This window comes from Elgaria multicarinata, chromosome 18 (genome assembly GCF_023053635.1).
Source record: "Elgaria multicarinata webbii isolate HBS135686 ecotype San Diego chromosome 18, rElgMul1.1.pri, whole genome shotgun sequence".
Taxonomy (NCBI): Eukaryota; Metazoa; Chordata; class Lepidosauria; order Squamata; family Anguidae; genus Elgaria; species Elgaria multicarinata.
In genome coordinates, this window is record NC_086188.1 from 7,207,326 (window position 1) to 7,231,723 (window position 24,398).

At 45.4% G+C, this 24,398-nt stretch overlaps 1 protein-coding gene across 1 annotated transcript in view; it reads right to left on the reverse strand.

Moving 5' to 3' along the window:
* The window catches only part of RIMBP2 (RIMS binding protein 2), a 195,815-nt gene that overhangs the window by 57,799 nt on the left and 113,618 nt on the right, over positions 1 to 24,398 (reverse strand). The window contains exons 5-9 of the mRNA XM_063143936.1: positions 19,056 to 19,145; positions 14,110 to 14,232; positions 6,797 to 6,901; positions 4,002 to 4,052; positions 199 to 219 (exon numbers count right to left, since the gene is read on the reverse strand). Coding sequence (XP_063000006.1) covers positions 199 to 219; positions 4,002 to 4,052; positions 6,797 to 6,901; positions 14,110 to 14,232; positions 19,056 to 19,145 — 390 coding nt within the window. The remainder of the gene's footprint in view (positions 1 to 198; positions 220 to 4,001; positions 4,053 to 6,796; positions 6,902 to 14,109; positions 14,233 to 19,055; positions 19,146 to 24,398) is intronic.

Here is a 24,398-nt window from a genome sequence, read left to right on the forward strand (position 1 = left end):
GGAAGGGTATACGATGGACTTTGATTCCCCCACCCCGCCCAGGGGTATCCGTATCAGTAGCTAAGCATGCTTTTGTAACAATGATTCTACTGTGTGCATTTCATGCAAAGGTAGGCAACATTCATTTAGCATTAGCAATTGGTGCGGGGTGTGGGGTGAAGGATAGGGGAGGTATTCACCTGCCCCAGTCTGAAATACCTGCATGCTGTCCAAGGTGGTCTGGATGAAGAGCAAAGCAATATACACAAACACGAAGACATAGGGGGAAAAGATGTGGAACAAAAGAAAGATTTGTAAAACAACAAAACCAAAAAAGCGCCATACAACAGATTAGAAAACACTCCCCCCTCCCCTTTCGCACATTTCCAACTGACACATATGTCGAGCATATCCATGCTATGAGTGCAAACCTGTTTCACATCCAGTTTAAATATTGTGGCTTGCTGCAAAGAATCCTGGGAATCGCACTTTGGAAAGAGCATTGGGCAGCCTTCGTTCAAAGTCTCCAGAACCTCCAAGGAACCAGTCATGGTCCCAAAGAGAAACTTTCCTGGCAAACATGAGGCATCTTGAGGGGTGGAGGAGAAGGATGGGAGAAAGTTGCAATGTTTGCAGGGATGGGTGATTACTGGTAAAAATAAAAATGGCAGCATCAGTATCTCCTTCACCTGTCCATCTGAAGTTGTGCTTGATAGCCAAGTTTTTCAAGCGGCACAGAGCTGTTGCAATCGATGCTCAATTGGGCTGCCAGGTTTCCCAGAATGCCTTGGTCAAAATGACGCTACACAATGACAGTGTCAATCTGACTGAGGCACTGTTAGAATAAAACAATGGCAGCCTCCCTCTAGCCAGTGGGAGCCATCCCCTCCCCTCTCTGCCCTGCCAGGATGTAACATTTCTCAGGCAGAAGCATTTGGGGGGGAACATGGCAACCTGGCTGGCCTCATACTGAAGCAGTTTCATGCCGCTTGAACCCACAGGGAAAGTTTGCTTTAATGCAAGAATTGGGGCAGGGAGAAGGCAAGGATGGCTTCTGGTGCTTGTATTATGAGACCTTTGCCCTCCAAAATCTGCAACTTTCTCCTGCCTCCCTCCCCTCCCATCCACCCCAATAAAATTGCCCAAAAGCTCTTCCACTTTCACAGCCTGCAGAAAGAGTACTAGCTACTAGTGTGGGCATTTATGAATCGCCAACACAGAAGGCGAAAGAAGGACGTCAACTGGCATCAAATTGCATGCATGAATTTAGAGGTAGAGACGCAAATTTAGCAATCATTATTATAATTTAAATAAAGGTACAGTACATCTCACTATTACAGGGGTGGGCAAAGGATGATGGGAGTTGAAGGCCAAAACATCTGGAAGGCCAGAAGTTGCTTCCACCTGTGCCTTATAGTATAGGTGCTAACTGTTGATGGGCAACAGTTTTTATAGTTCTTCACCTTTAAACCAGGATTGGACAGTACAGGCCTGTAAATAGAGTTCGGTCCTTCAAATAGAGGATTCGGTCCACCATGTAAAAGTGGACACAGGGCTACCCTAGCTACACAGAACTTTCAGTTACCCAAATTCCTTGATATGGAGATACAAGGGTTGGACACAAGGTTGAAACTGGTTTTAAGTGTGTAACGTAGATATGCCTGCAGATACGCTTTACCACACTTAAAAAAAGGAAAAAAGGAACGCAACCCATGCATTAATAGCAACCACATTGGCATACATTAAAAAAAAAATCAATAATGGTGCTGATTTGCAATCTCAACAGGCCAATTAAACGAACACATACAGGGGGAAAATTAATAGGCTCAAAGGCAATGAAAGACCAATAAGCGAATCACAAAGGTGAAGAAGAGCAGAACATTTAGGTAAAACTGGGATTTCAAGAAGGTTACATGTCCTCTTTCCTGCTAATAGCCTCTTCCACTTCGGCCAAACTAATTTCCTCTAGCATGCGCTTGGAGTTCGTTATCTTATACGAAGTGGGATTGTTTGTTTTTTTCACACACACAAAAATCAATTTTAATATATTTGGCAGTAACAATGAAATTTCACAGATAACGCTTTGCCGTGAAGGCATAAAAACTTTTAAAGGAAGGAAGAAAAACCTTAACCCTTGGTCGGCAAGTAGGGGCAGCGATTTTAGTTCTGCCCTTGTGGGCCAAAACTTAAGCAAAGGCCTCTCAATCCCTCTTCTCCTCTGGTCTCTCCTTTGGCAGAGTTCTCCTCATTACATACCGGAGTAGCTGACTTCCATTTCTGTTTGAGGTCTCTCCCACCCCACCCCCATTGCTGATAGTTTCACTCCATCTGCTCATTGCAGTATTAATTTCACTCTGAAATTGCCTGTCCTGCATTGTTTTAAGAACCATGAATGGGTTTGTTCTTGCGGTTCAAGATACAACAGGAAGACAAGGAGTGCCCTACCAGTCGTGCTCAAGGGCTCGTGTGTGTGTGTACATTTACCATACAGGTTTGTTAAAGTTAAGCTGTATCAAGATCCCCAACTCCGAGTTTTAACTTGTATGGATCTGGGGGAAGGGGGCAGAACCTTGAAAGAGGGCAAAGCGAGTAACTTGCACCCAGACCCGCAAATTTAACAATGAATCCTCAAAGGACAAATATAAGGACAGCAGTTAACTAGGGGCAATCCAGACTTCCGGTCCACATCACTAGTAAATCGCTAACCACATTAATTGCTATCCCTGGTCTTGCCTTATTTATTTATTTACTTATTTATTTATTTCACTTATATACCGCTCCCATAGCCAGAGCTCTCTGGGCGGTATACAGAAATTCTAAAATTGAGATAAAAACAAGTATACAAAATTTAAAATTTTAAAACACAGAACATACACACATACACTACAATCTGCTTTGCAGACCAGTTTAACCTTCCTGGCTCCCCACAAAGAATCCTGGGGATTGGAGCATGTTGATGGTGTTGAGGGTTCTCCTTTAGAGATTCCCTAGCCCCACGGCATGGAACTACTGCTCCCCAGGGAGAGGGGATGCCTGTGAACACCATTTACTGCAGGGGTACGCTTCGCTAGGCTTCTCCTCCTTCCTGAGCTCACCTCTACTTCCCCTTTCCACCTACTCAATTCTCCGCTTCACCGGGCCTTCATTACCCTTTCCTGTTTTATGTTCAAGCTGCCCCTTTGCTCTCTTCAACTTCCTTCTTTCCTCCAATCCCTGATGTTCACGTACAGACCTGCCTTTTCATTCCGATCCATCTCATTTGTCCATCCAGTCCAGTATTGTCTAGTCTGACTTGACAGCAGCAACCCAGAGTTCCTGGATGATGGCCTTTCCCAGTTCTACCACCCACAAACACCCCAAGATCCCTTTAGCAGGAGTTTCCAGGGATTGAACATGGGACCTTCAGCACGCAACGCTTGAGCTCAACCGTTTCAATGCTCACTTGGGCTCTCCTCTTCTCAATCCCTTTCCCATCATGCTCCTCTGCCTCTCTCCCCCATTTCAGACTCTTTTCCTATGTTCTGGGCTGGATGCAAGGAGGAAAGAGTGAGGAGTTGTAATTTGGAGGTGTAACCCAAACCTACCACTCACTATTGGAAGGAACAGGCAGAGTTAATTATTTTATGCTAAGATTCCTTGTTACAGTAATACACCCAAACAGCCTCAAAACAGAAGCCAGCATGCTCTTAACTGTTATCCTGATCAATTAAAAATATATATACTATACTTACCTATTAATCTACAAGTTGAATAGGTCGGTAAAATAAGTACCCAGTTAGCTGGGGGAAAGGTAATAACGGCCGGGGAAGGCAACGGCAAACCACCCCGCTATAAGGCCTGCCAAGAAAACGTCAGTGAAAGCTGGCGTCCCTCCAAGAGTCAGCAATGACTCAGTGCTTGCATGAGAGGTTCCTTTCCTTTTTCCTGAGTAATCTACCAATTGATTAATCTACCAGTTTAATGGACTTCAGCTTGCAGCCCTAATTATAATACCACGAAAAGGTGAGGAGGGCCTTGCTTACCTCTAGCAGCTGAACTGCACCTTCATGTTCTTTCTTAGCTTCAACCTGAGCCTGAAAAGACATAGAGAAATAGAGGAAGACAATTATGCCACATTCCTGTTATCCAACCCAACAGGTCTTTACGAACATTATGGCTGGTTGGTGGTTTTGAACATACTCTGGGGCCTTTAACATACTTTAAAAGGCTGCAATACAGAATCTTAGAGGCATATATTCCAGAACACCTTGCAGCAAAGCCTTGCAGATGGTGCATACTGACCTGCACATTTGTGTGAATAGGTCTGCGCAAGGGTTGTGCCAGGTATGCCCAGGCACACCCTAATGTCTCAAACAATAAGTGCCGAATTGAGAGGGCCACTGAGAGGGATCCAGAGGGGGATCCAGATGCAGCAGGAACAGTCCTCCGGCTGCCCTCTGACTGATCCACTGCTGCTGCCCCTGTCAGTGCTCTGTTACTCCGAGCAGAAGGAGCAAAAAGGAATCAGTCCACCAGGACCCATTCTTCAAAGAGGCCAGGAGGAGAGCCCCCGAAGGTTAATATCGCCTCATAAGCCCCTCCTCCAGGCAGTGTCACACAAAGTCCCACCAATGCCATGCATAGACTAGGGTGACCCTATGAAAAGGAGGACCGGGCTCCTGTATCTTTAACAGTTGTATTGAAAAGGGAATTTCAGCAGGTGTCGTTTGTATATATGGAGAACCTGGTGAAATTCCCTCTTCATCACAACAGTTAAAGCTGCAGGTGCCCTGCCCTCCTTTAAATCCAGTCACAGTATAGCTGCAGTATAGCTCCTGCAGCTTTAACTGTTGTGAAGAAGAGGAAATTTCACCAGGTGCAACATGCATACAAATGACATCTGCTGAAATTCCCTTTTCTATACAACTGTTAAAGATACAGGAGCCCTGTCCTCCTTTTCATATGGTTACCCTAGCATAGACCAAGGGGATTGGGGATGATGCTTCATCAATTCCTGGCCAACTTCACACACCTCCTGCACTCTTTTGCCTTCTAAAGAAACAGATCCTTCTTTGAGACCCTCTGACTACCTTGGAGAAATGGAGTGTGCAAAAATATCCTTTTGTTAAGAAAAAGAAGAGTGCAGTGCTCACTTTTTGCATTAGACCAATATCCCCTTTCTACTAGCATCTGATAATAATAATAAAAATAAAAATACACCAAACAAAATTGGTCTCTGGAGTGCAAACAATACCTTGGCAGGTAATAAGAAACCTTTGTCTTATCTATCATTGCAGGCTTAATGATAACGTATATCTTCCCAGAATTCAAGCCCATATCAAAAATGCAGAAAGCGACATACACATATGCGCTGTAAACCTAGGTTCGTGGCAAACTTGGTTATCTTATTAGATCTCCTTATCAGCATAGAGTCTGTGAGGACAATATTATGTTCTTCGTTCTGTGATTGGGAGGCTGGGTAGGACAGCCTGAGAGGGGAGAGATGTTTCATATATTCTGAAATACAATCGCTCCTGATTACACTATCAGAGGGCTAAGGTGAAACCAGTGGTTATTAGCTTTGTCTGTAGGAAACACAGCACTGGAAACACATAAAACCAATGGTTGCAGAGTCAAAGTCTACACCAGCCTTCCATGCTGATATGGCTCCATCTTCTATCATTTTTTGCTTTTTCACATGGAAGAGCTGCACCTGCAAATTTAGTGGGGCAGTCTGAAATTCTACCATCTCATTGTGTTTAATGCGCAGTTTGGCTTTAAGATGGGTGAGCAACTTTGTGGGGTGGGTGGATCTTGGGGCCATTTTTGCTCCCACCCCACCCCAGACCCACAACAGTCCTGCCATGGTGGCAGAAAAAAATTTGGCATTTCTGCTGCCAAATTTCGGCAGCAAACCACGACAGAGGATAAAAATGGCCAAATTTAGCTTGGCTGTAAGCAAAACTGTAGGCCCTGGTTGAGCCATGGGCTCTAGTGAAGCTGGGATGGGCCGGGACAGATGCAGGTAAGACCCCCCTTCCTCCTCTCCCTTACCTGCATCTGTCCACGGTCCCACGGCTGCTTCAACTGAGCCCGAGGACTCAAGCAGGAAGACCAGGCTGCAGCTGCGGCCTTGTCTTCCTGGTTGAGTCCTCGGGCTCAGTTGAAGCAGCCGCGGGACCACGGATGGATGCAGGTAAAAAAACCCTCCCCCTTGCCCCCTTACCTGGCTCTGTCACGGTTGCCGCATGGGTGGCAGCGACAGCAACAGGGCCAAGTAAACCCCCTTACCTTTTTTGCGGAGCTCCGGATCAAGGCGAAGGATCCGCCTTCACCTCGATCCGCTCCGCAACTCTCCGCGGCTCCCTCGATCCTCTTCGCCTCCGCCTTAAGGGGAGGCGAAGCCCCCCGATCCGCTCCTGCTTCTCCAGTCTGAGGAGAAGTGGAGCACATCCCTAGCTTTTACTGAATCCCTCCTTCAGGGAGGTTCCTTGAGTTGAAACCTCAGGCAAGTGGCTACTCTAGTGAACCTCCTCTCAAGTCCCCCTGCTTGACCCTGCGGCAGAGTCTGGGGAATCTGTCAACTCTGATGTTCCATCCACCTCCAACAGAGGCTGAGTTCCCAAACTGGTGTTGGGAGGATGACCTCTGAGCCTGGCCATTTTGTCCGATAACCTCCTGGGAAGATTCATCCTTGACTCCTGAAGAGTCTCCCTCCCCACTTCCTGTCTTGGCTGGTGTACATCTGGTTCTGGTTCTTCTTCAGTCTCCGAGTCTGATTCAGCCCCCGAAACCCAGTCCCCCACACTAGGAGAACGATCCTGATCCTGAAACTTACCTTCTGCAGGAGTTCAATTTCCTTCTGTTTTGCGTTGAGAACAGCCAAGGCTTGCTCATGCTCCAATTCCAGCTGTTGCCGCCGTTCAGCAGCCTCTCGCATATGCTGTTGAGTAGGAAAGGAAAGCAACCCATGAGTCTGGCTAAGCAACTGGTCCGCTACTGCTTAGGCGTGCAATGCTAATCTTTAAAAGGCACGGGGAGCCCTTTGGAGCAATGCCAAGTGAATGAAACAGGCGCCCGAGGAGTGTGGGAAATTTAACCATCCGACAATTCATTGCATGTACCGGCTGTCCCCAATCATAGCTTTCCAGCAGCAAATCACACGGATGCAGCAAGAGTTCCATCGAAGATTTTCTTCACATTATCCAAAGCTTTTTGTAAAGGCTGATATTATTTGTTAGATTTGCACCCCATTTCCTGGCTGATACTGGCCCCCAAATTATAATAGATCCTTTGTAAATAACAACAACAACAACAACAACAACAATAATAATAATAATAATTTATTACCCGCCTCTCCCTCTGGATCGAGGCAGGGAACAACACCAAACACAATATAATACATAGAATTAGTTAAAAGAGCATATAAAACCAATACAATATTAAAATAACAATCGCAGCATCTTAAAATTCTTAGGTTTAAAATTCATCTGAATAGGCCTGCCGGAAGAGACTAGTCTTTACGGCTGTCTTAAATTCTGAGAGACTTTAAGAGGTGATCCCTAATTGTTGCCATTTAATGTCTATCCAGAATTATATCATTAGGTTTTCTTTAACGTTTCTTTTTGACATGCTTTGAGATATCCACCAAGCAGGCTATAACACTTTGAAAAAGGTTTGAGAACAGTATATGGAAATGTGTCCTTGGCCTGAACAGTTGTCAATACTGTTGTCAACCATTATAAAGCAGTAGTGTAGATCCTGCTCCCAATATATTCCTGAATAAATTATTTTGATTAATAGGAGCTTTGTTTTGCCTTGGGATTGCTCAAACGCCTGACAAATGTCAAAACCTTTGAACAAGCAACAGGACACATTAAGTCTGATATCCGACAGGTGGAGCCATAAACAGTGAGTCAGAAAACCACAAACATGGAGCCAAAGCAGTACGGAAACTGGTAAGAAGGGCCATAGCTTGGTGGTTGGGCACATGCAGAAAGTCCAGATCCAATCCCGGGCATCTCCAGTTAAAAGTAGCAGGTGATGGGAAAAGATTCTGGAGACCCTGGGAAAGTGCCGCCTGTCAGAATAAACCATACTGGGCTAGATAGACAAAAAGGCTAGGTTCAGACAACATGTTAATCAATGCAGTGTGAAAACTCCACTCAACGGTTGAGTTTTTAGGGAGTACTCCCCACCCAACATGTTCTAACTCTACCATTGTGTAACTGTGGTCTACCATGGAGTTGAGTAAAATCCATCACGATGTTTGATCGACAGTTCCTTTGCCCTCTCTCCTGTCGCAGTTCTCCCGATGGTATCCCATCAGCCATTGGTGCTAAAAACCAATCTTGGCGGCTCTCCTAGAGGGGGACTGACTCCTTTTGCCGCTCTTGCCAGGGAACTCTGTAGCCAGTGGGAAATGTCAACACAATGCAATGGAAAACTCCACAGAGCCTTCCACACAACACACAACACAATGGTTGTGCAGGAACTCTCCTCTGCATGGTGTGGATATTCTGTGTGGAGTGTTTCCACACACACACCCCAAAAAAAACCCCTCTTGCCATTGTGTGGAGTTTTCCCGCCAGACAACACGTTTCCCAACAGTGGTGTAAAAACTCCACTGTGGAGTTCTAAAGCCACCGCTGAGAAACGTGTTGTCTGAACTGAACCAGCGTCTGATTTGCCTCAATATGAATCTGCATTAATATTGCAGATTAATAGGGAAAATGGAAGGAAAGGAAGTTATGAGTAAAAACAAGGTGAAGTAACACAGATTACTGAGAGCCAGTGTGGTGTAGTGGCTAAAGTGTCAGACTAGGAGTCGGGAGATCTGGGCTCTAGTCCCCGCTCAGCCATGGAAACCCACTGGGTGACTTTGGGCCAGTCACAGACTCTCAGCCCAACCTACCTCACAGGGGTGTAGTTGTGAGGATAAAATGGAGAAGAGGAGGAGGATTATGTACACTGCCTTGGGTTCCTTGGAGGAAAAAAGCGGGATATAAATAATAGATTCACCCATCCCTAGCTGTAGCCAAACTTTAATGTAATGAACAACTACAACAACAACAACAACTGTGGGCAGTGGTATCTGCCCCATGGTCAGGTCTTCATACTCTTGCCTCTCCCTCCCTGCCTTGTATTGCTTTCACCACTTGTCTGTTTTAGATTGTAAGCTCCTTGAGAGAAGAGATCTGTCCACATTGCCTATCTGACTCTGCAAAGCACCATTTCTAACCTGATGGCTTGGTATAAATCATCAGTGCATAAAAATGTGAACAGGGATAAAGTGCTGGCAGTTTCGTTTCGCAAATTATGGCCAACAGCCCTTGATTGTCCTATATTTCTTCTGATTGGTTTTGGAGCTAAAGCAGCACCATCCCTGCACAAGAGGGAGATGGAAGTAGGCTCAGGGGAAACCCAAGGCTTGCAGGAGAGAAAAGATTGTGAAGGAGAACCTGTCCTGTCTAACCCTACTGCCCCTGTTTTGGGAGAAGATGTTTCAGGTAATCAATCAGAATCAGATTCAGAACTAGAAGACGCAGCGCCAGACACCAGCCAGCCTGGACCAGTGGGGGAGGAAGCTCTCACGGGCGATTCCCCAGCTGGGAGTCAGCGCTCTCCAGAGCTTATCTCCTCAAGGCCAAATCCTACACACTCAGTGGGAAGTAAGCCTTCTTCCAGAGGTGAGCATCCCGACAAGCTAGCTGATGCTAGAGTCTGCCAGAAGCTCAAACGCTCGGGGCAGAAGGAAGGCGTGAGAAAGTCAGTTTGATTATGCCAGAACCTGCCCCTGCACCAGGCTCTCTGAAGTTACCGGCATTTGGGAAGTGGCTTGCTATTCTTCTTGAGCGGACAATTGTCTTACTTAGTTTGCATAGCTTTGCCTAGGGGGACGTTTCCAAGAGGTTAGATTCTATTCAGTTAGGAGAGGCATTTGTTGTTTAATAAAAGCTTGTGGATTACTTAGCAAGCCTCATCATTTGCCTCCCATCGAAAGCAGGAGTGTTCTGAGAAACACGACAGAACCTTCCCAAAAGAATCCACTGAGGATTGAGTGTGTTTAGTGGATATGGAATCCTGAGTGTCTGCTGGGCAAAAGAGAAAGAGAAAAAGGACAGGCAGACAACCAGTGGGAGAGAGTTTGTTGCAGGCTCCGATTCCACCTTTAAGCAAGTGGTCTTTGATAGCATCCCAGGAAATGGTTTAATCAGGCTGTCCTCTCTCCGCAAATTCTTGCATCTGTTGCCAACGGTTCCCATTAAATAGGCTGACAGGAAGTGGTGCCCGCCCAAGGACTTCAGTGTGGACAAAAGGGGTGGCAAATCTTCACTCCCCACTGCATAGAGGCCAACTTTCTGACTTGGAATTGTCTACATTTAGCTAGCAAAAGCAGCAAGAATCATTATGATTCTGCCTGTTTTTTGAAGGGCTAAAATAGGAATGAGAAGTATCTGAGCTTGCTTGGCAAAGCCTTTCTTTCTTTCTGCTTTTGTAAAGGGCAGGGGACAGATGTTGGAAAACGGGGTTTTCTTTCTTTCTCTGCTTAAAACTCAAAGGCAGAGTTGCTTTGTCTGCCTTTGTTCACGCTGAAATATACACACACTGTGCCTGGCCTGGCCTCCTTTTTTGCTTGTCCAACAAAGTTAAGATTGTAAAGCAGCATTTGAACTTCACTGCATCGCTCTGAAAGAGACCCCAGGAGTCAGTTCAATGAGCTGACAAAATTGGCAGGGGTTGGGAAATGAAGGGGAAGCCCAGCTAAAGAACGAAGGTACTACATGATTTTTTAAAAATTGTATAGACCAGCATGAACAATTTACAGTGCCATCGTATACATTTCTGCCCAGAAGTACCTCGAATGTGAGGAGCCTTGAATTCGAGAAAAATGTTCAAAAATTGGACCAGTGTCAGAGGAAAAGCAGTACGAAAATGCAGAATTTTGAAGAAAAAAAAGTGAATTTTCACACTTTAGTCTATGGGGGAAAGTTGCAAAACATGGGTGGGTAGGTGGGAAACCACTCAAAAATTCTGTGTGATTTTCCAGTTTGATTATTTCTTATTTATGCAATTTCCCCGTTCACGCAAATTGAATAGCACTCACTACCGCTCATTGGCTGCCTATACGTTTCAGAGCCCAATTCAAGGTGTGGTTTTAACCAATAGAGCCCTACATTGGTTGGGACCGCAATATCTGATGGAACGCCTCTCCCGACATGAACCTACCCATACACTGCGCTCAACATCTAAGGTCCTCCTCCGAGTGCCTACTCCGAGGGAAGCTCGGAGGATGGCAACAAGGGAGAGGGCCTCTTCAGTGGTGGCCCCCCAACTGTGGAATGATCTCCCCGATGAGGCTCACCTGGTGCCAACACTGTTATCTTTCAGGCGCCAGGTGAAGACTTTCCTCTTCTCCCAGGCATTTAACAGCATTTAACAATGCTAAGTTTGTTTTGTAATGGACCCCAGAACTGTTGTTTTTAAATGGATACTCTTGTTTTTATACTGCTGTTTTTATGTTTCTGATGGTTTTTAAATTTTGTATACTTTTTAAATGTTTACTGTTTTTAACTTTTGTAAACCACCCAGAGAGCTTCAGCTATGAGGCGGTATATAAATGTAATAAATAAAATAAATATATAAATAAGGAGAGATGAGCCTCAAGCTGATTCTTGGAGAAACTGGGAGAAGGGGAATATCGTTTGCTTGCCCATTTCGACTTGAACTGGTGACTTTGGGAGATATAGGCCAAGGACTCTGACTAGGCCATTTCAAGTCAGGCCCAGACCCATTTGAGTCTGGTTCCAGCTCGAAATGGGGTTTATCTCCAGTCAGAAGACGTTTACTTCTTGGGAGGAGAGCAATGACAAATCTTGATAAAATAGTTAAGAGCAGAGACACCACACTGACAACAAAGGTCCGCATAGTTAAAGCAATGGTATGCCCCGTAGTAACCTATGGCTGCGAGAGCTGGACCATAAGGAAAGCTGAGCGAAGGAAGATAGATGCTTTTGAACTGTGGTGTTGGAGGAAAATCCTGAGAGTGCCTTGGACTGCAAGAAGATCCAACCAGTCCATACTCCAGGAAATAAAGCCAGACTGCTCACTTGAGGGAATGGTATTAAAGGCAAAACCGAAGTACTTTGGCCACATAATGAGAAGACAGGACACCCTGGGGAAGAGGCTGATGCTAGGGAAAGTGGAAGGCAAAAGGAAGAGGGGCCGACCAAGGGCAAGATGGATGGATGATATTCTGGAGGTGACGGACTTGACCTTGGGGGAGCTGGGGGTGGCGACGGCCGACAGAAAGCTCTGGCATGGGCTGGTCCATGAAGTCACGAGGAGTTGGAAGCGACTGAACGAATAAACAACAAAATCAGAGGCAGCATGTTTTAATAGTACTTCTTAGGATCACCAGCAGGAGGCAATTCCTGGCCACCTGTCCTGCTTGTGAGTGTCCTGGGTTAGCCACTGTGCAAACAAAATGCTGGACTAGATGGGGTTTTGGTCTGGTCCAGCACGGCTCGTCTTATGTTCTTTTGAGCTTTCGACAGGGATACTGACATAATCCAGGTGGTTTTCAAGGTCAGCTGGGGATTGGCAGGGAAGGGGGGTGGGATTGCACGTCATTTGGAAGGTTGGACCTCCCTTTTCAAACTGCTCTGTCCCTTTTTTCTACAAAGGGTGTGCATGCTCCCAGGGAAGAGATTGTCCCCCGGGAACAATTTTCAAGGGGACCACTGAGATTTATTTTCATAGAATCATAGAATAGCATAGTTGAAAGGGGCCTACAAGGCCATTGAGTCCAACCCCCTGCTCAATACAGGAATCCACCTTAAAGCATCCCTGACAGATGGTTGTCCAGCTGCCTCTTGAATGCCTCTAGTGTGGGAGAGCCCACAACCTCCCTAGGTAACTGATTCCATTGTCGTACTGCTCTAACAGTCAGGAAGTTTTTCCTGATGTCCAGCCGGAATCTGGCTTCCTGTAACTTCAGCCCGTTATTCCGTGTCCTGCACTCTGGGAGGATGGAGAAGAGATCCTGGCCCTCCTCTGTGTGACAACCTTTTAAGTATTTGAAGAGTGCTATCATGTCTCCCCTCAATCGCCTCTTCTCCAGGCTAAACATGCCCAGTTCTTTCAGTCTCTCTTCAGAGGGCTTTGTTTCCAGACCCCTGATCATCCTGGTTGCCCTCCTCTGAACACGCTCCAGCTTGTCTGCATCCTTCTTGAATTGTGGAGCCCAGAACTGGACGCAATACTCTAGATGAGGCCTAACCAGGGCCGAATAGAGTTAACTGCCCCAGGAAAGGATATATATATATATATATATATATATATATATATATATATATATATCACCGTCGACATTAACTGTGATTCAAATGGCTTCTTGAATGTCATTGCCTTTTTTTTCCCCAGGAAAATAACTGGGACAAGGCATGGAAAGCGACTCAAATTTAATTCCACGCTAGAACGCGGCGATCAAAGGGGATTGTCGCCTGCTCAGCAGACATGACTCCGATGCTGCAATAGTGATGGGGTGGGGGGCACGGGACAGGAAAGGAAAGAGGGAAAGAGAGAGAGAGAGAGAGAGAGAGCTATTTCCTTTGAGATGTTATATTTAACTTTTCAGGGCATTAAGCTGTTTCAGCACATTTCAGGCCTGGCTCTTCTGCCAAGTTAATAGGTCCCGATATGATGAAAGAGTGAGTTAAAACCACTCCTTCTCAATGCAGCAGCTGGGTTGCTGGGTTTTTTTTTAATCTTGTTTTGTTTTGGCACTCTCTTTTTTCTCCTTTAAATTCCAAAGATGGAGGAATGGCAAAGCAAAGGAAGCACTCCTCTTCTGGACAATTTTTTTTTGGTAAGGTGTGGGTGGCTAACCTGTGGCACAGAGCCCCATAAGTGACACCCCCCCCCAATGATTGAGCCCCACCCTGCCTTCCCCTCTATTTGAACATTTCAAGATTCTGCACTCACAACGTCAAGCCTGGCCTTGTGTTTCAAACGTTCCTCCTATTTATTTGCCGAGCGTCTTGCTAACAACAACAAGAACAGGCACTTACATAGCATATTGCAGGAGCCAAACTGCTTTGCACACACTTCCACACACGCACACACATCCCAAATTATCTCTCTGCATACCTTTAGGACCTGCTCTAGGTTCTCCAGTTTGGCTTGGAGCTGGTGTTTCTCCTTCACAGCCAAATCCCGTTCTTTGGTCACTGCGGCGTGGGTTTCTCTAAGCTGATCATAGTCTGTTTTCACCTATAAAGCAAGAAAGGAAAAACCACGGGAGCACAAAATTGCAAAGCAAACAAAAGAGAGGAAAGAACCATGAGAGCACAAACCAGCCTTTCAAGAGACTCCATCGCCATGAAAGAAGAACTCTGTGATTAATTACTGATCCCCAAAATGATTTTAAAAGAAAAGAAAAGAAGCCTGTGATGATGACCCAATAATCCTTGGGCCGGTTCACTTGCTCACCCAGTTGAAGATCCTATGTATGCCGTGGAGGAGTGGGGCCATACATAGGAGGAGGGAGGTGTACGTAGCCTGGCAGAAATGTGTTATGTGGGAATGTGGTTGCGTGAGCAACATGGGCACCTATTGAAGAGTGGTCATGACATCACTGATGTATTACTACCACAGCCCTGGTTCAGACAATGCACTAAACCATGCTGCTAAACTCCAAAATGGTTAATGGAATGCATTAAGGCCAAGAGTGCCTACTATCAGCTTTGGCTGATACTCCAGCTGCGCCCCTTCTTAGAGTCAGAAGACCTAAAGACAGTAGTGCATGCGCTGGTAACCTCAAGGCTCGACTTCTGCAATGCGCTCTACATAGGGCCACCATTGTACCTAGTTCAGAAACTTCAACTAGTTCAAAATATGGCAGCCAGGTTGGTCACCGGTACACCTAGGGATGACCACATTACACTAACATTAAAATCACTCCACTGGCTGCCAATTAGTTTCCAGGCAAAGTACAAAGTGTTGGTCATTACCTTTAAAGCCCTAAATGGTTTGGGTCCAGGTTACCTGCGGGATCGCCTTCTCCCATACAGTCCGCCCCGCACACTCAGGTCCTCTGGGGTGAACTTACTTCAGTCAGCTAAAACTAGGCTGACATCAGTTTCCCAGAGGACCTTTTCTTCTGTCGCCCCCAGATTGTGGAATGGCCTGCCGGAGGAGATTCGTACAATTAACTCTCTGTGTGATTTTAAGGCAGCTTTAAAGACTAGCCTTTTCCGGCAGGCCTATCCAGATCAATGTAAAATCAAGAATTTTTAAGATGTATTGATTCTGTACTAATGTTGTTCCCCATCTCGATCCAAAGGGAGAGGCGGGTAAGAAATAAATATTATTATTATTATTATTATTATTATTATTATTATTATTATTATTATTATTATTGTCTTTCAGGATTCGGGCTAGCATCAAGGGTAGGCACGGTTGGGCCCCTGCCGAGAACCCACACCCCAGAAGGGGCCCACTGGCAAGAGCCGGCTGAATCTGCTCCTCCTCTTCACCATGGCCCCATGCTGGTTCACCTGCCTCTTGCTCTGGCCCCCGGCAGTGGTGGCAATGAGAAGGGTGAGAACACCACCGCTGACTTGCTCACTGGCTTTTTGCCTGTTAAGCAGGCAAGTGGTAGCAATGCTAAGAAAGGTAATGAGAAGCAATAGCAACTGGTGGCAATGATGCTGAGGGAGGAGGCCCATTGAAGGTGCCCTACCTAAGGGCTCTGAAAAACATTAGAAACACAGGGGGGGAGCCAAATGTGGGTGCAAGATGCAGCTTTCTGATAGGAAAGAAAGGAACCACTCGTGCAAGCACTGAGTCATTACTGACTCTTGGAGGGACGCCAGCTTTCGCTGACGTTTTCTTGGCAGGCCTTATAGCGGGGTGGTTTGCCGTTGCCTTCCCCGGCCATTATTCCCTTTCCCCCAGCTAGCTGGGTACTCATTTTACCGACCTCGGGAGGATGGAAGGCTGAGTCAACCCGAGCCGGCTGCCTGAAACCAGCTTCCGCTGGCATCGAACTCAGGCCGTGGGGAGAGTTTCGGCTGCAGAAACTGCTGCTTTACCGCTCTGCGCCACACGAGGCTCTTAGCTTTCTGATAACCTCAGTTCAATTAAGAACTACCGCTTTCTAGCCCTTCATGGATGAAGAAAATATGTCCTTGTGGGTAAAGCTTCAGAAATTATTGGAAACCAGAGGAATTGCTGGATAAGTTTTCCACTAGTGAGAAGGACCTGCTTCAGTGATCAGGCACATGCACTGGTTCTTGAGACGAGACATCTGGCATCCACTTCCAGCACTGAAATTTCTAGGGAACTGAGCTCTGAAGAATGACAGTTCTTGCAAGTCACACTACAAATTTGAACAAGACATCCCTCAAAAGACAAACCACAGGGACAGGACAAGGACACTGGTTTATGCAGGGACAGCACAATAGGACCACCACCCATTAAACAGGGACCGATGGAACTTATGCAATTGCTGTTCCAGGGTCTGAGCTCAGGATGTGGTTTCCTTTCATACAGAATCTGGAATGTTTAATTAATTTATTTGGCACAGTGGGCTGCGCACATCCCTACGCTGGTTGGCATTTAAACACAGCACGCAGTCAATAGACCCTTATTATTTTCTCCTCCCCTCTCAATTTGGCCTTGAATTGGGTGCACATCTGCAACCTATTTCATCTGTTGCCTACCCAATATGTTCATGGAGTCTGTCAATCCCATTTATTTGTGTTTATACAAGTGGATCTAATGATGGCTTCAGCAAGCTGCTGTCTTAGGAACATATGCGCTATACATGAAATGAAACAATCACATCAGAACACCGAAGGTCCCCCAGTGGCAGGAAGGGATGGTTGACCTAGTTTGAAGGACTAGCAGTAGATACAGCCCTGATTCTTGGATGATGCTTTGCTCTGGGATGAACTGCAAAAGGGTAGCCTTGCCCATTACACCCAAGTTATACACACACACACACACACACACACACACACACACACACACACACACAGTCCTCTGGCAACATGAAGAGTACCAGATTTTTTTATGGCATAAGCCCCAATAAATCTGTTAGTCCTTAAGGTGACATGGGATTCTGTTTCGTGGTTGCTCTGGGTTAATGCTTCACTCAGTGGTTTTATTCTGAGTTAAGTCCTCCAGCTCGAGAAGACAGGGCCAATGAAACTGCAGGTTTGTTAATAGCAGAAGAATCAATTAAAACTACAAACCATAATTTAGAACAGATAAACAAGAACATAAGAACCTAAGAAGAGCCCTGCTGGATCAGACCAAGAGTCCATGTAGTCCAGCACTCTGTTCACACAGTGGCCAACCAGCTGTAGGCCAGGGACCGACAAAGCAGGACATGGTGCAAGAGCACCCTGCCACCCATGTTCCCCAGCAACTGGTGCACACAGGCTTACTGCCTCAAATACTGGAGATAGCACCAACCATCAAGGATAGCAGCCATGGATAGCCTTTGCTTCCAGGAACTTATCCAACCCCCTTTTAAAGCCATCCAGATTGATGGCCACCACCACATCCTGTGGTAGTGAGTTCCATAGCTTAACTATGTGCTGTGTGAAGAAGTCCTTCCTTTTATTTGTCCTGGATCTCCCACCAATCAGTTTCATAGGATAACCCCGGGTTCTAGTATTTTGAGAGAGGGAGAAAAATGTCTCCCCGTCCACATTCTCCATATCATGCACAATTTTGTACACCTCTATCATGTCTCCCTTCAGCCTCCTCTTCTCCAAGCTAAACAATCCCAGTTGATGTAACCTTCCCTCATAGGGCAGATGATCCAGCCCCTTAATCATTTTAGTTGCCCTTTTCTGCACTGCACTGCACTGCACTGTGGGGAAAACAGGGCAAATTAATACTGGATAGGACGGAGGCCAAGGAAACCCTATTTACCTAGGGGGCACCACGCAAATGCTAAGTCCTCTTGCCTTACGCAATGAGAGCCACCCAAACCCCAGGGTGGGCCTGTTGGATCCACTCTCCGCTGACCCGAAGGACACTTCATGGTAAGTCCAACTTTCTGTTCTCGGTCAGCAGAGGAGTGGACCCAACAGCAAAGGGATGACCAACAGCAGTATCCCCCCCCCCCCAGGGTGGGCCTGGTGACTCACAGAACCTGTTGCTGAACCCGGCGCCCCAAGCCGAGGCAGCCTTGTTGGTCTTGTAATGCTGGATGAGCCCCGCGGCAGCCCTGCAAATGTTCCTCAAGGCATCACCACACCCTAGAACAGGGGCGTCGATCCTTTTTCAGTCCAAGGGCCGCATTCCAGTTTGGTAACAATTTCGGGGGCCGCATTCCAGTGGCGGGAGGAACCGAAAGCAGAAAGAGACGGGGCTAAAAGAGCAGCTGGCTACTAAGACCGTGCAGAAGCCTTTCAACCTTTTAGAATAGGAGGGGCAGGGAATTGTACAAGATCCAGCAACCGCCAAAGAATGTGGTCATTTAGGGAATACTGGATACCAGTAGGGTGACCAACTGTCAGGATTTCCCCGGATTTGTCCTGCTTTTTGTTCTTTCCATGGTGTCAGGGTGGATTTTCTATAATTTTCAGTAATGTCCTGGAATGACACACCTTCCCCTTTAAGGCTGCCATTAGCATGGCAGGAGGGAATGACATGCTTTCTTGAGGCACATCAGTCCCCCACCCGAGCTCCAATTGAGGTCTTAAAGAGGAAAGGGGGTCATTCGTGGACATTATAGAAAAGGCCCCAATTGGAGTGGATAGTGGTAGTGCAGAATGAAATCCTTTCCCCTCCTCCACTCCAATCGGGTTCTTTAAGGTGGCGGGGGAATAACGTACTTTCTGTAGGACTCAGAAAGCTGCTTCCCCGTACACACACTAAGTGTCCTCTTTTTTCGTTTCCCAAATATGGTCACCCTAGATACCAGCATATGAATACTTATAATCAATAAAGTCCTGAGCACAGGCCAAGAAGCCAGGTGATTATTTCTCATCTTTTTTTTATTTTTTACCAGATCTGGAGTGCAGGGATAAATGAAGCACAAGTATGGGTTCCTTATCTGCCTCCTGAGATATTACCTGGTCATACTGCAGTGCTTTGTGGGATATGCTTGCATATTGGAGGCTCAGGCGATTCTTTTCATGCACAGCATCCTTCCATTCATTTTCCTAAAATGAAAGAGGAAAAGTACTAAAGCACGTCTTATTAAATGACCTCCATTAACCAGTGAGGAATGCCTCTGATATATCCAGGGCATTGTGGGAACTGTAGTTTGGTGAGCACTTCTTGGGTGTGTGTGTGTGTGTTTTTTAAAAAAAACTTCTGTACCATGTTTTCATCCAAAACGTCAATCATCAATGTAATATTAAAACCACAATAAGACAACGAAACTAATAGATGAAAAGAAGAAGAATACTATTCACCTAGCTAAAACCATACAATCTTGACCTGGAATCAAAATGGACACTAGGGGCCTTTCTACACCTAAGGATTATCCCAGGGAAATGGAGGGATTGTCCCTGCCTGCTCCCGGGATCCCTTGTGTGTCATTTGCATGCACAGGGATGATCCCTGGAAAAAAGGCAGGCGTAGAAACGGCTTGTGTCAGCAGTACGTGTAGTTCCCTTGGGGCGGGGCATATTTCAAAAAAAGGTGATTTTAGCCTTGTCTGTTTCCAAATGCCTATAATCAATGGTGGGTCCAGTTTAGTTCCAGAACATTCATTATCCCTCCGTGAATCCGTATGCGGTTCCAGAGTCAAACAAGTTTTACACTGTTTAACGCAGCCTTTCCCCAGATGTTTTACATGATGACTCTGAGCATTCCTGAGTGGAGTGGAGTGCCGGAGGAGACTTGTCAACTTAACGGTCTACTAGCATTCAAGAAAGCTATAAAGACTGATCTCTTCCGGCAGGCCTATCCAGTGGAATTTTAAGATGTTTTTAGAATGTTTTTAGGAATTTTTTTTTGTGGGGGGATGTTTTTAACAATGTATATTAGGTTTTAATTCAGTTTTATGTATTTTATCATTTATTGTTGTTCCTCGCCTCATTCAGAATGGAGAGGCGGGTAAGAAATATTTTATTATTATTATTATTATTATTATTATTATTATTATTATTATTATTATTAGCCATGGTGGCTGGGGCTGATATGTCAAAGTGAGCACCATATTGGGGAAGGCTGGTTTAACCTGTTCAAAATCAATGGCTTTTCTGCCCCAGATGATATTGACAAAGACAACACACAAACTCACACACAGCCACTACAAGCCACAGGAAGGGTAATACAGCTTCAACTTTCCCACGCTGGCATTCATATAAATTAACCCATAAACATGCAATCTAGTCTTCCAAGCTTCAATAAGGTTTCACTTATCACCAGCTAATGTGACATCGTGGGCTCTTTCTTTAAAAGCAAATACACAATAATAATAATAATAATAATAATAATAATAATAATAATAATCCGTACAAGCTCAAAACTTGCTTCCCAAATCCCTAGGTTTCTTTTTATAAACAGAGATGAATGTATGAAACCAGGGAGGCTTAATTTTAAAATAAAATTCTGCGTGGAAAATGAAATCAGATGCCATAACATCGGTGAGTTCATTAGCATCAGCAAGATTAAAATATGCAAGGGAGCCCAACCGGCTCAGTAACTTTTCCTAATGAAATTCAGAGCTTAACATTTCTTTTATTGCCACCTTAAGACATAGATTCTATCAGGGCTGAAATGAAACACAAAACCTACAGGCATCGACATGATATAGAAATGCTTGTTGTTCCATATCCGGGAATATTTTTGGAATATGTCCCAAAGCTAATCTCTAAATCATAATTCCTTGAGCAAAATCCTTAAAAAATAATAATCAATTTCCCAAAACAGATACAAACAATGTTGGATAAAGGTAACTTCCAGGTTCCCCCCATAGTTGCATATTTCTAATAACCTTTTGGCATCCGTGAAATACAGCGATTCTTTTGGCTTTCAGTTTTCCAGTTTAATAGGAAGTCAAGCCACTGAATGGCTTTAACTGGCTTGCACTCAGTAATACCCTGCAGGAGAAATGCAAGCTCATTAATGAACAAACGCTTCTTCTTTTTTTAAAGTTACCTTATACGTCAGTTGCATCGTTGCAGAAAGAAAGCCAGACTATCTTCTGAGGTTCGAAATAAACGCGACATTAAAAAAAAAAAAAAAAGTAGTAACAATCTTTCAATAGGTACAAGGCCGGCCAACTCCGAAAAAATCACAGTGGGGTGACGGCTTCAATAGATTTAACACAATCTGACACCACTGTCTGTGTAGCAAGGTTCTATATCGCCTGGAGTTAAGCATCTGTTGTCCTGTGTTCTAGTTAGCTCATGCATCAATTTTTGTATTTGAAAACAAAATCTGTGCACTGCTGGAATGTGAAATTATTCAGTGTGCGACAAGGGCTGGGGGAAGGCGGAAAGGCACTGACCTCTTTGGGAGCTATTGTCTTTTTCCAGACCTACAAAATTCTCTGCACTGAACATGTTGCTGGCCAATGCTCCATACTGTTCTTTGCACCCAGCTTTCTAAGAGTGGTGTTCCTGTGATCCCCCAAGGAAGGCCGGAATGACTGGTGACCTGCCAGGTGCCACACAGTCCTCTTGTCACATATCATTGGATTTTGGATGCTGGACAACCTCCGCTACCACATGTGTGTCTGTTTTTTAGTTTTAGTTTTTGCAGTGTCATGCAGGGAGCAAATTAAAAGCAAGCAAACCCAAGGGTAGGGTGGAACATGAGAAGTTAGGAGAACTGAGCATCCAGGAAGTCATGCAAATAGTATCAGGTGTGAAGCTCGGTCATGAACTTCTCCAGCCCCTTCCCCTTGGAGATTGACCTGGCGTCTTCCTTGCTTTCCTTCAGGAGATTGCAGCCTTCCCCCCTGCCATGCTAGCTTTCTAGGTGCAGGGATGTTTGATGTGTCTTAAATGGAGGAGCATTTAGCCGCACGGGGCCTCACCTGAGTCTGACTTTGAAGAAGTTACAGCCCAAGCACACGTTTACCTCTGCAGTGAGAACTATGCCCTGGTTTATGATGCTTTTTGGATTTGAACTACAGGGCCGGTGTCCAGAGTTGGCATGGTTGGGGCCCTGGAGAAGGCCTATGAAATAGGGTGACCAACTGTCAGGATTTCCCCGGATTTGTCCTGGTTTTTGTTCTTTCCATGGTGTCAGGGGGGATTTTCTATAATTTTCAATAATGTCCTGGAATGACACACCTTCCTCTTTAAGGCTGCCATTAGCATGGCAGGAGGGAATGACATGCTTTCTTGAGGCACATCATTCCCCCACCCTGAGCTCCAATTGAGGTCTTAAAGGGGAAAGTGGGTCATTAGTGGACATTATAGAAAAGGCCCCAATTGGAGTGGATGGTGGTGGTGCAGAATGAAATCCTTCCCCTCCTCCACTCCAATCGAGTTCTTTAAGGTGGCGGGGGAATAACGCACTTTCTGCAGGACTTAGAAAGCTGCTTCCCCACACACACACTAGGTGTCCTCTTTTTTGGTTTCCCAAATATGGTCACCCTACTATGAAAGGTCCCCGGAGTTGCTCTTCCTCTTCACTATTATGAAAGAGGAAGAGGCTGCAAGAAAGGCAAATGCTATTTTGGGCTGCATTGATAGAAGTATAGCTTCCAAATTGCGTGAGGTACTGGTTCCTCTCTATTAGGCCCTGGTTAGGCCTCATCTAGAACTGCATCCAGTTCTGGGCTCCACAATTCAAGCGTGTTCAGAGGAGGGCAACAAGGATGATCAGGGGTCTGGAAACAAAGCCCTATGAAGAGAGACTGAAACAACTGGGCATGTTTAGCCTAGAGAAGAGGAGATTGAGGGGAGACATGAGAGCACTCTTCACATACTTAAAAGGTTGTCACACAGAGGAGGGCCAGGATCTCTTCTCGATTCTCCCAGAGTGCAGGACACGGAATAATGGGCTCAAGTTACAGGAAGCCAGGTTCTGGCTGGACAGCAGGAAAAACTGTTAGAGCAGTATGACAATGGAACCAGTTACCTAGGGAGGTCGCATTCAAGAGGCAGCTGGACAACCATCTGTCAGGGATGTTTTAGGGTGGATTCCTGCATTGAGCAGGGGGTTGGACTCGATGGCCTTGTAGGCCCCTTCCAACTCTACCATTCTATGATTCTAAGATAACCTGCTTGTTCACCTGCCTGTTGCTCTGGCCCAGACAGTGGTGGTGGTGAGAAGGATGAGATTCCACTGCCTACTTACTCACTGCCAATTTACTCTCTGCCTGTCAAGCCAGCAAGTGGTAGCAATGATGAGAAAGACGATGAAGAGCAAGAGCAGTTGTTGACCATGGACGTGAGATGGTGGACTCCCTGAGGAAGGGGGCAGAAATGAGGGTGTCTTGCACATTGGCCCTCAAGACCTGGATCCAGCACAGACTGCAGGGCTAACAAATTTGAATTGAGGTTGGGGTGAAAGGTAGTGTGAAAAGTGGACCAAGTCAGAAAAGGACCTGGAGTTGGTTGTTGTTGTTGTTGTTGTTGTTGTTGTTGTTGTTATTATTATTATTATTATTATTATTGCATTTTTATACCGCCCAACAGCCGAAGCTCCTTTTAAATGCCTTCACTGTTAAAAGCCGCCTTGAGTCCTAGTATTGGGAAAACAGTGGAATAATAATAATAATAATAATAATAATAATAATAATAATAACGACAACAACAACAACAACAATAATAATAACAACCACCAACTGAGAATAAGCTAAACCACACAGAAAGTTGTTATTGTTGTTGCTATTATTATTATTATTATTATTATTATTATTATTATTATTATTGAGAAACCATCTGCATTTTTAAATAAGCTCAGTTCCACAATTAGGGTTTCTTTTTAAGATGCAAATTAAAACATATCCTAATGAAAGAGGATCAACACAACACAATTGGAGCTCCTTCCTTAATGATAGTGCATCGTCTGATAATACAGGACATAAAAATAGCAGGCGCTGAAAACAAAGGAAGAAAGTGCCCGCCCAAGGCATGGGGCTCCTTCTGTGTAAACAGGAATGGCTTCCCGAAATCCAGGTGCTTTACAGCAATTAAAATCTCCGTAAAATTAAAAGCACAGAGCATTAAAAAAACAACACAAGCCAGATTAACACAAAACAATTTGCTGGAAAGATTCAAATATACTCAAAGCCCGGCGGAATAGAAATGTCTCATCCGCCCACCTGAAGTGCATGAGAGAAGGGGCCAATCTAACCTGGGAGGGAATTCCATAAGTGGAGCATCACTACTGAGAAGACCTTGTGCCTCCAAAGAGGGCTACAATTGATTGGCAGGTTCACGCGAGAGGAGGCAGTCCTTCAAGTATCCAGGTCCCAAGCTATCTAGAGCCATGTAAGTAAGAGC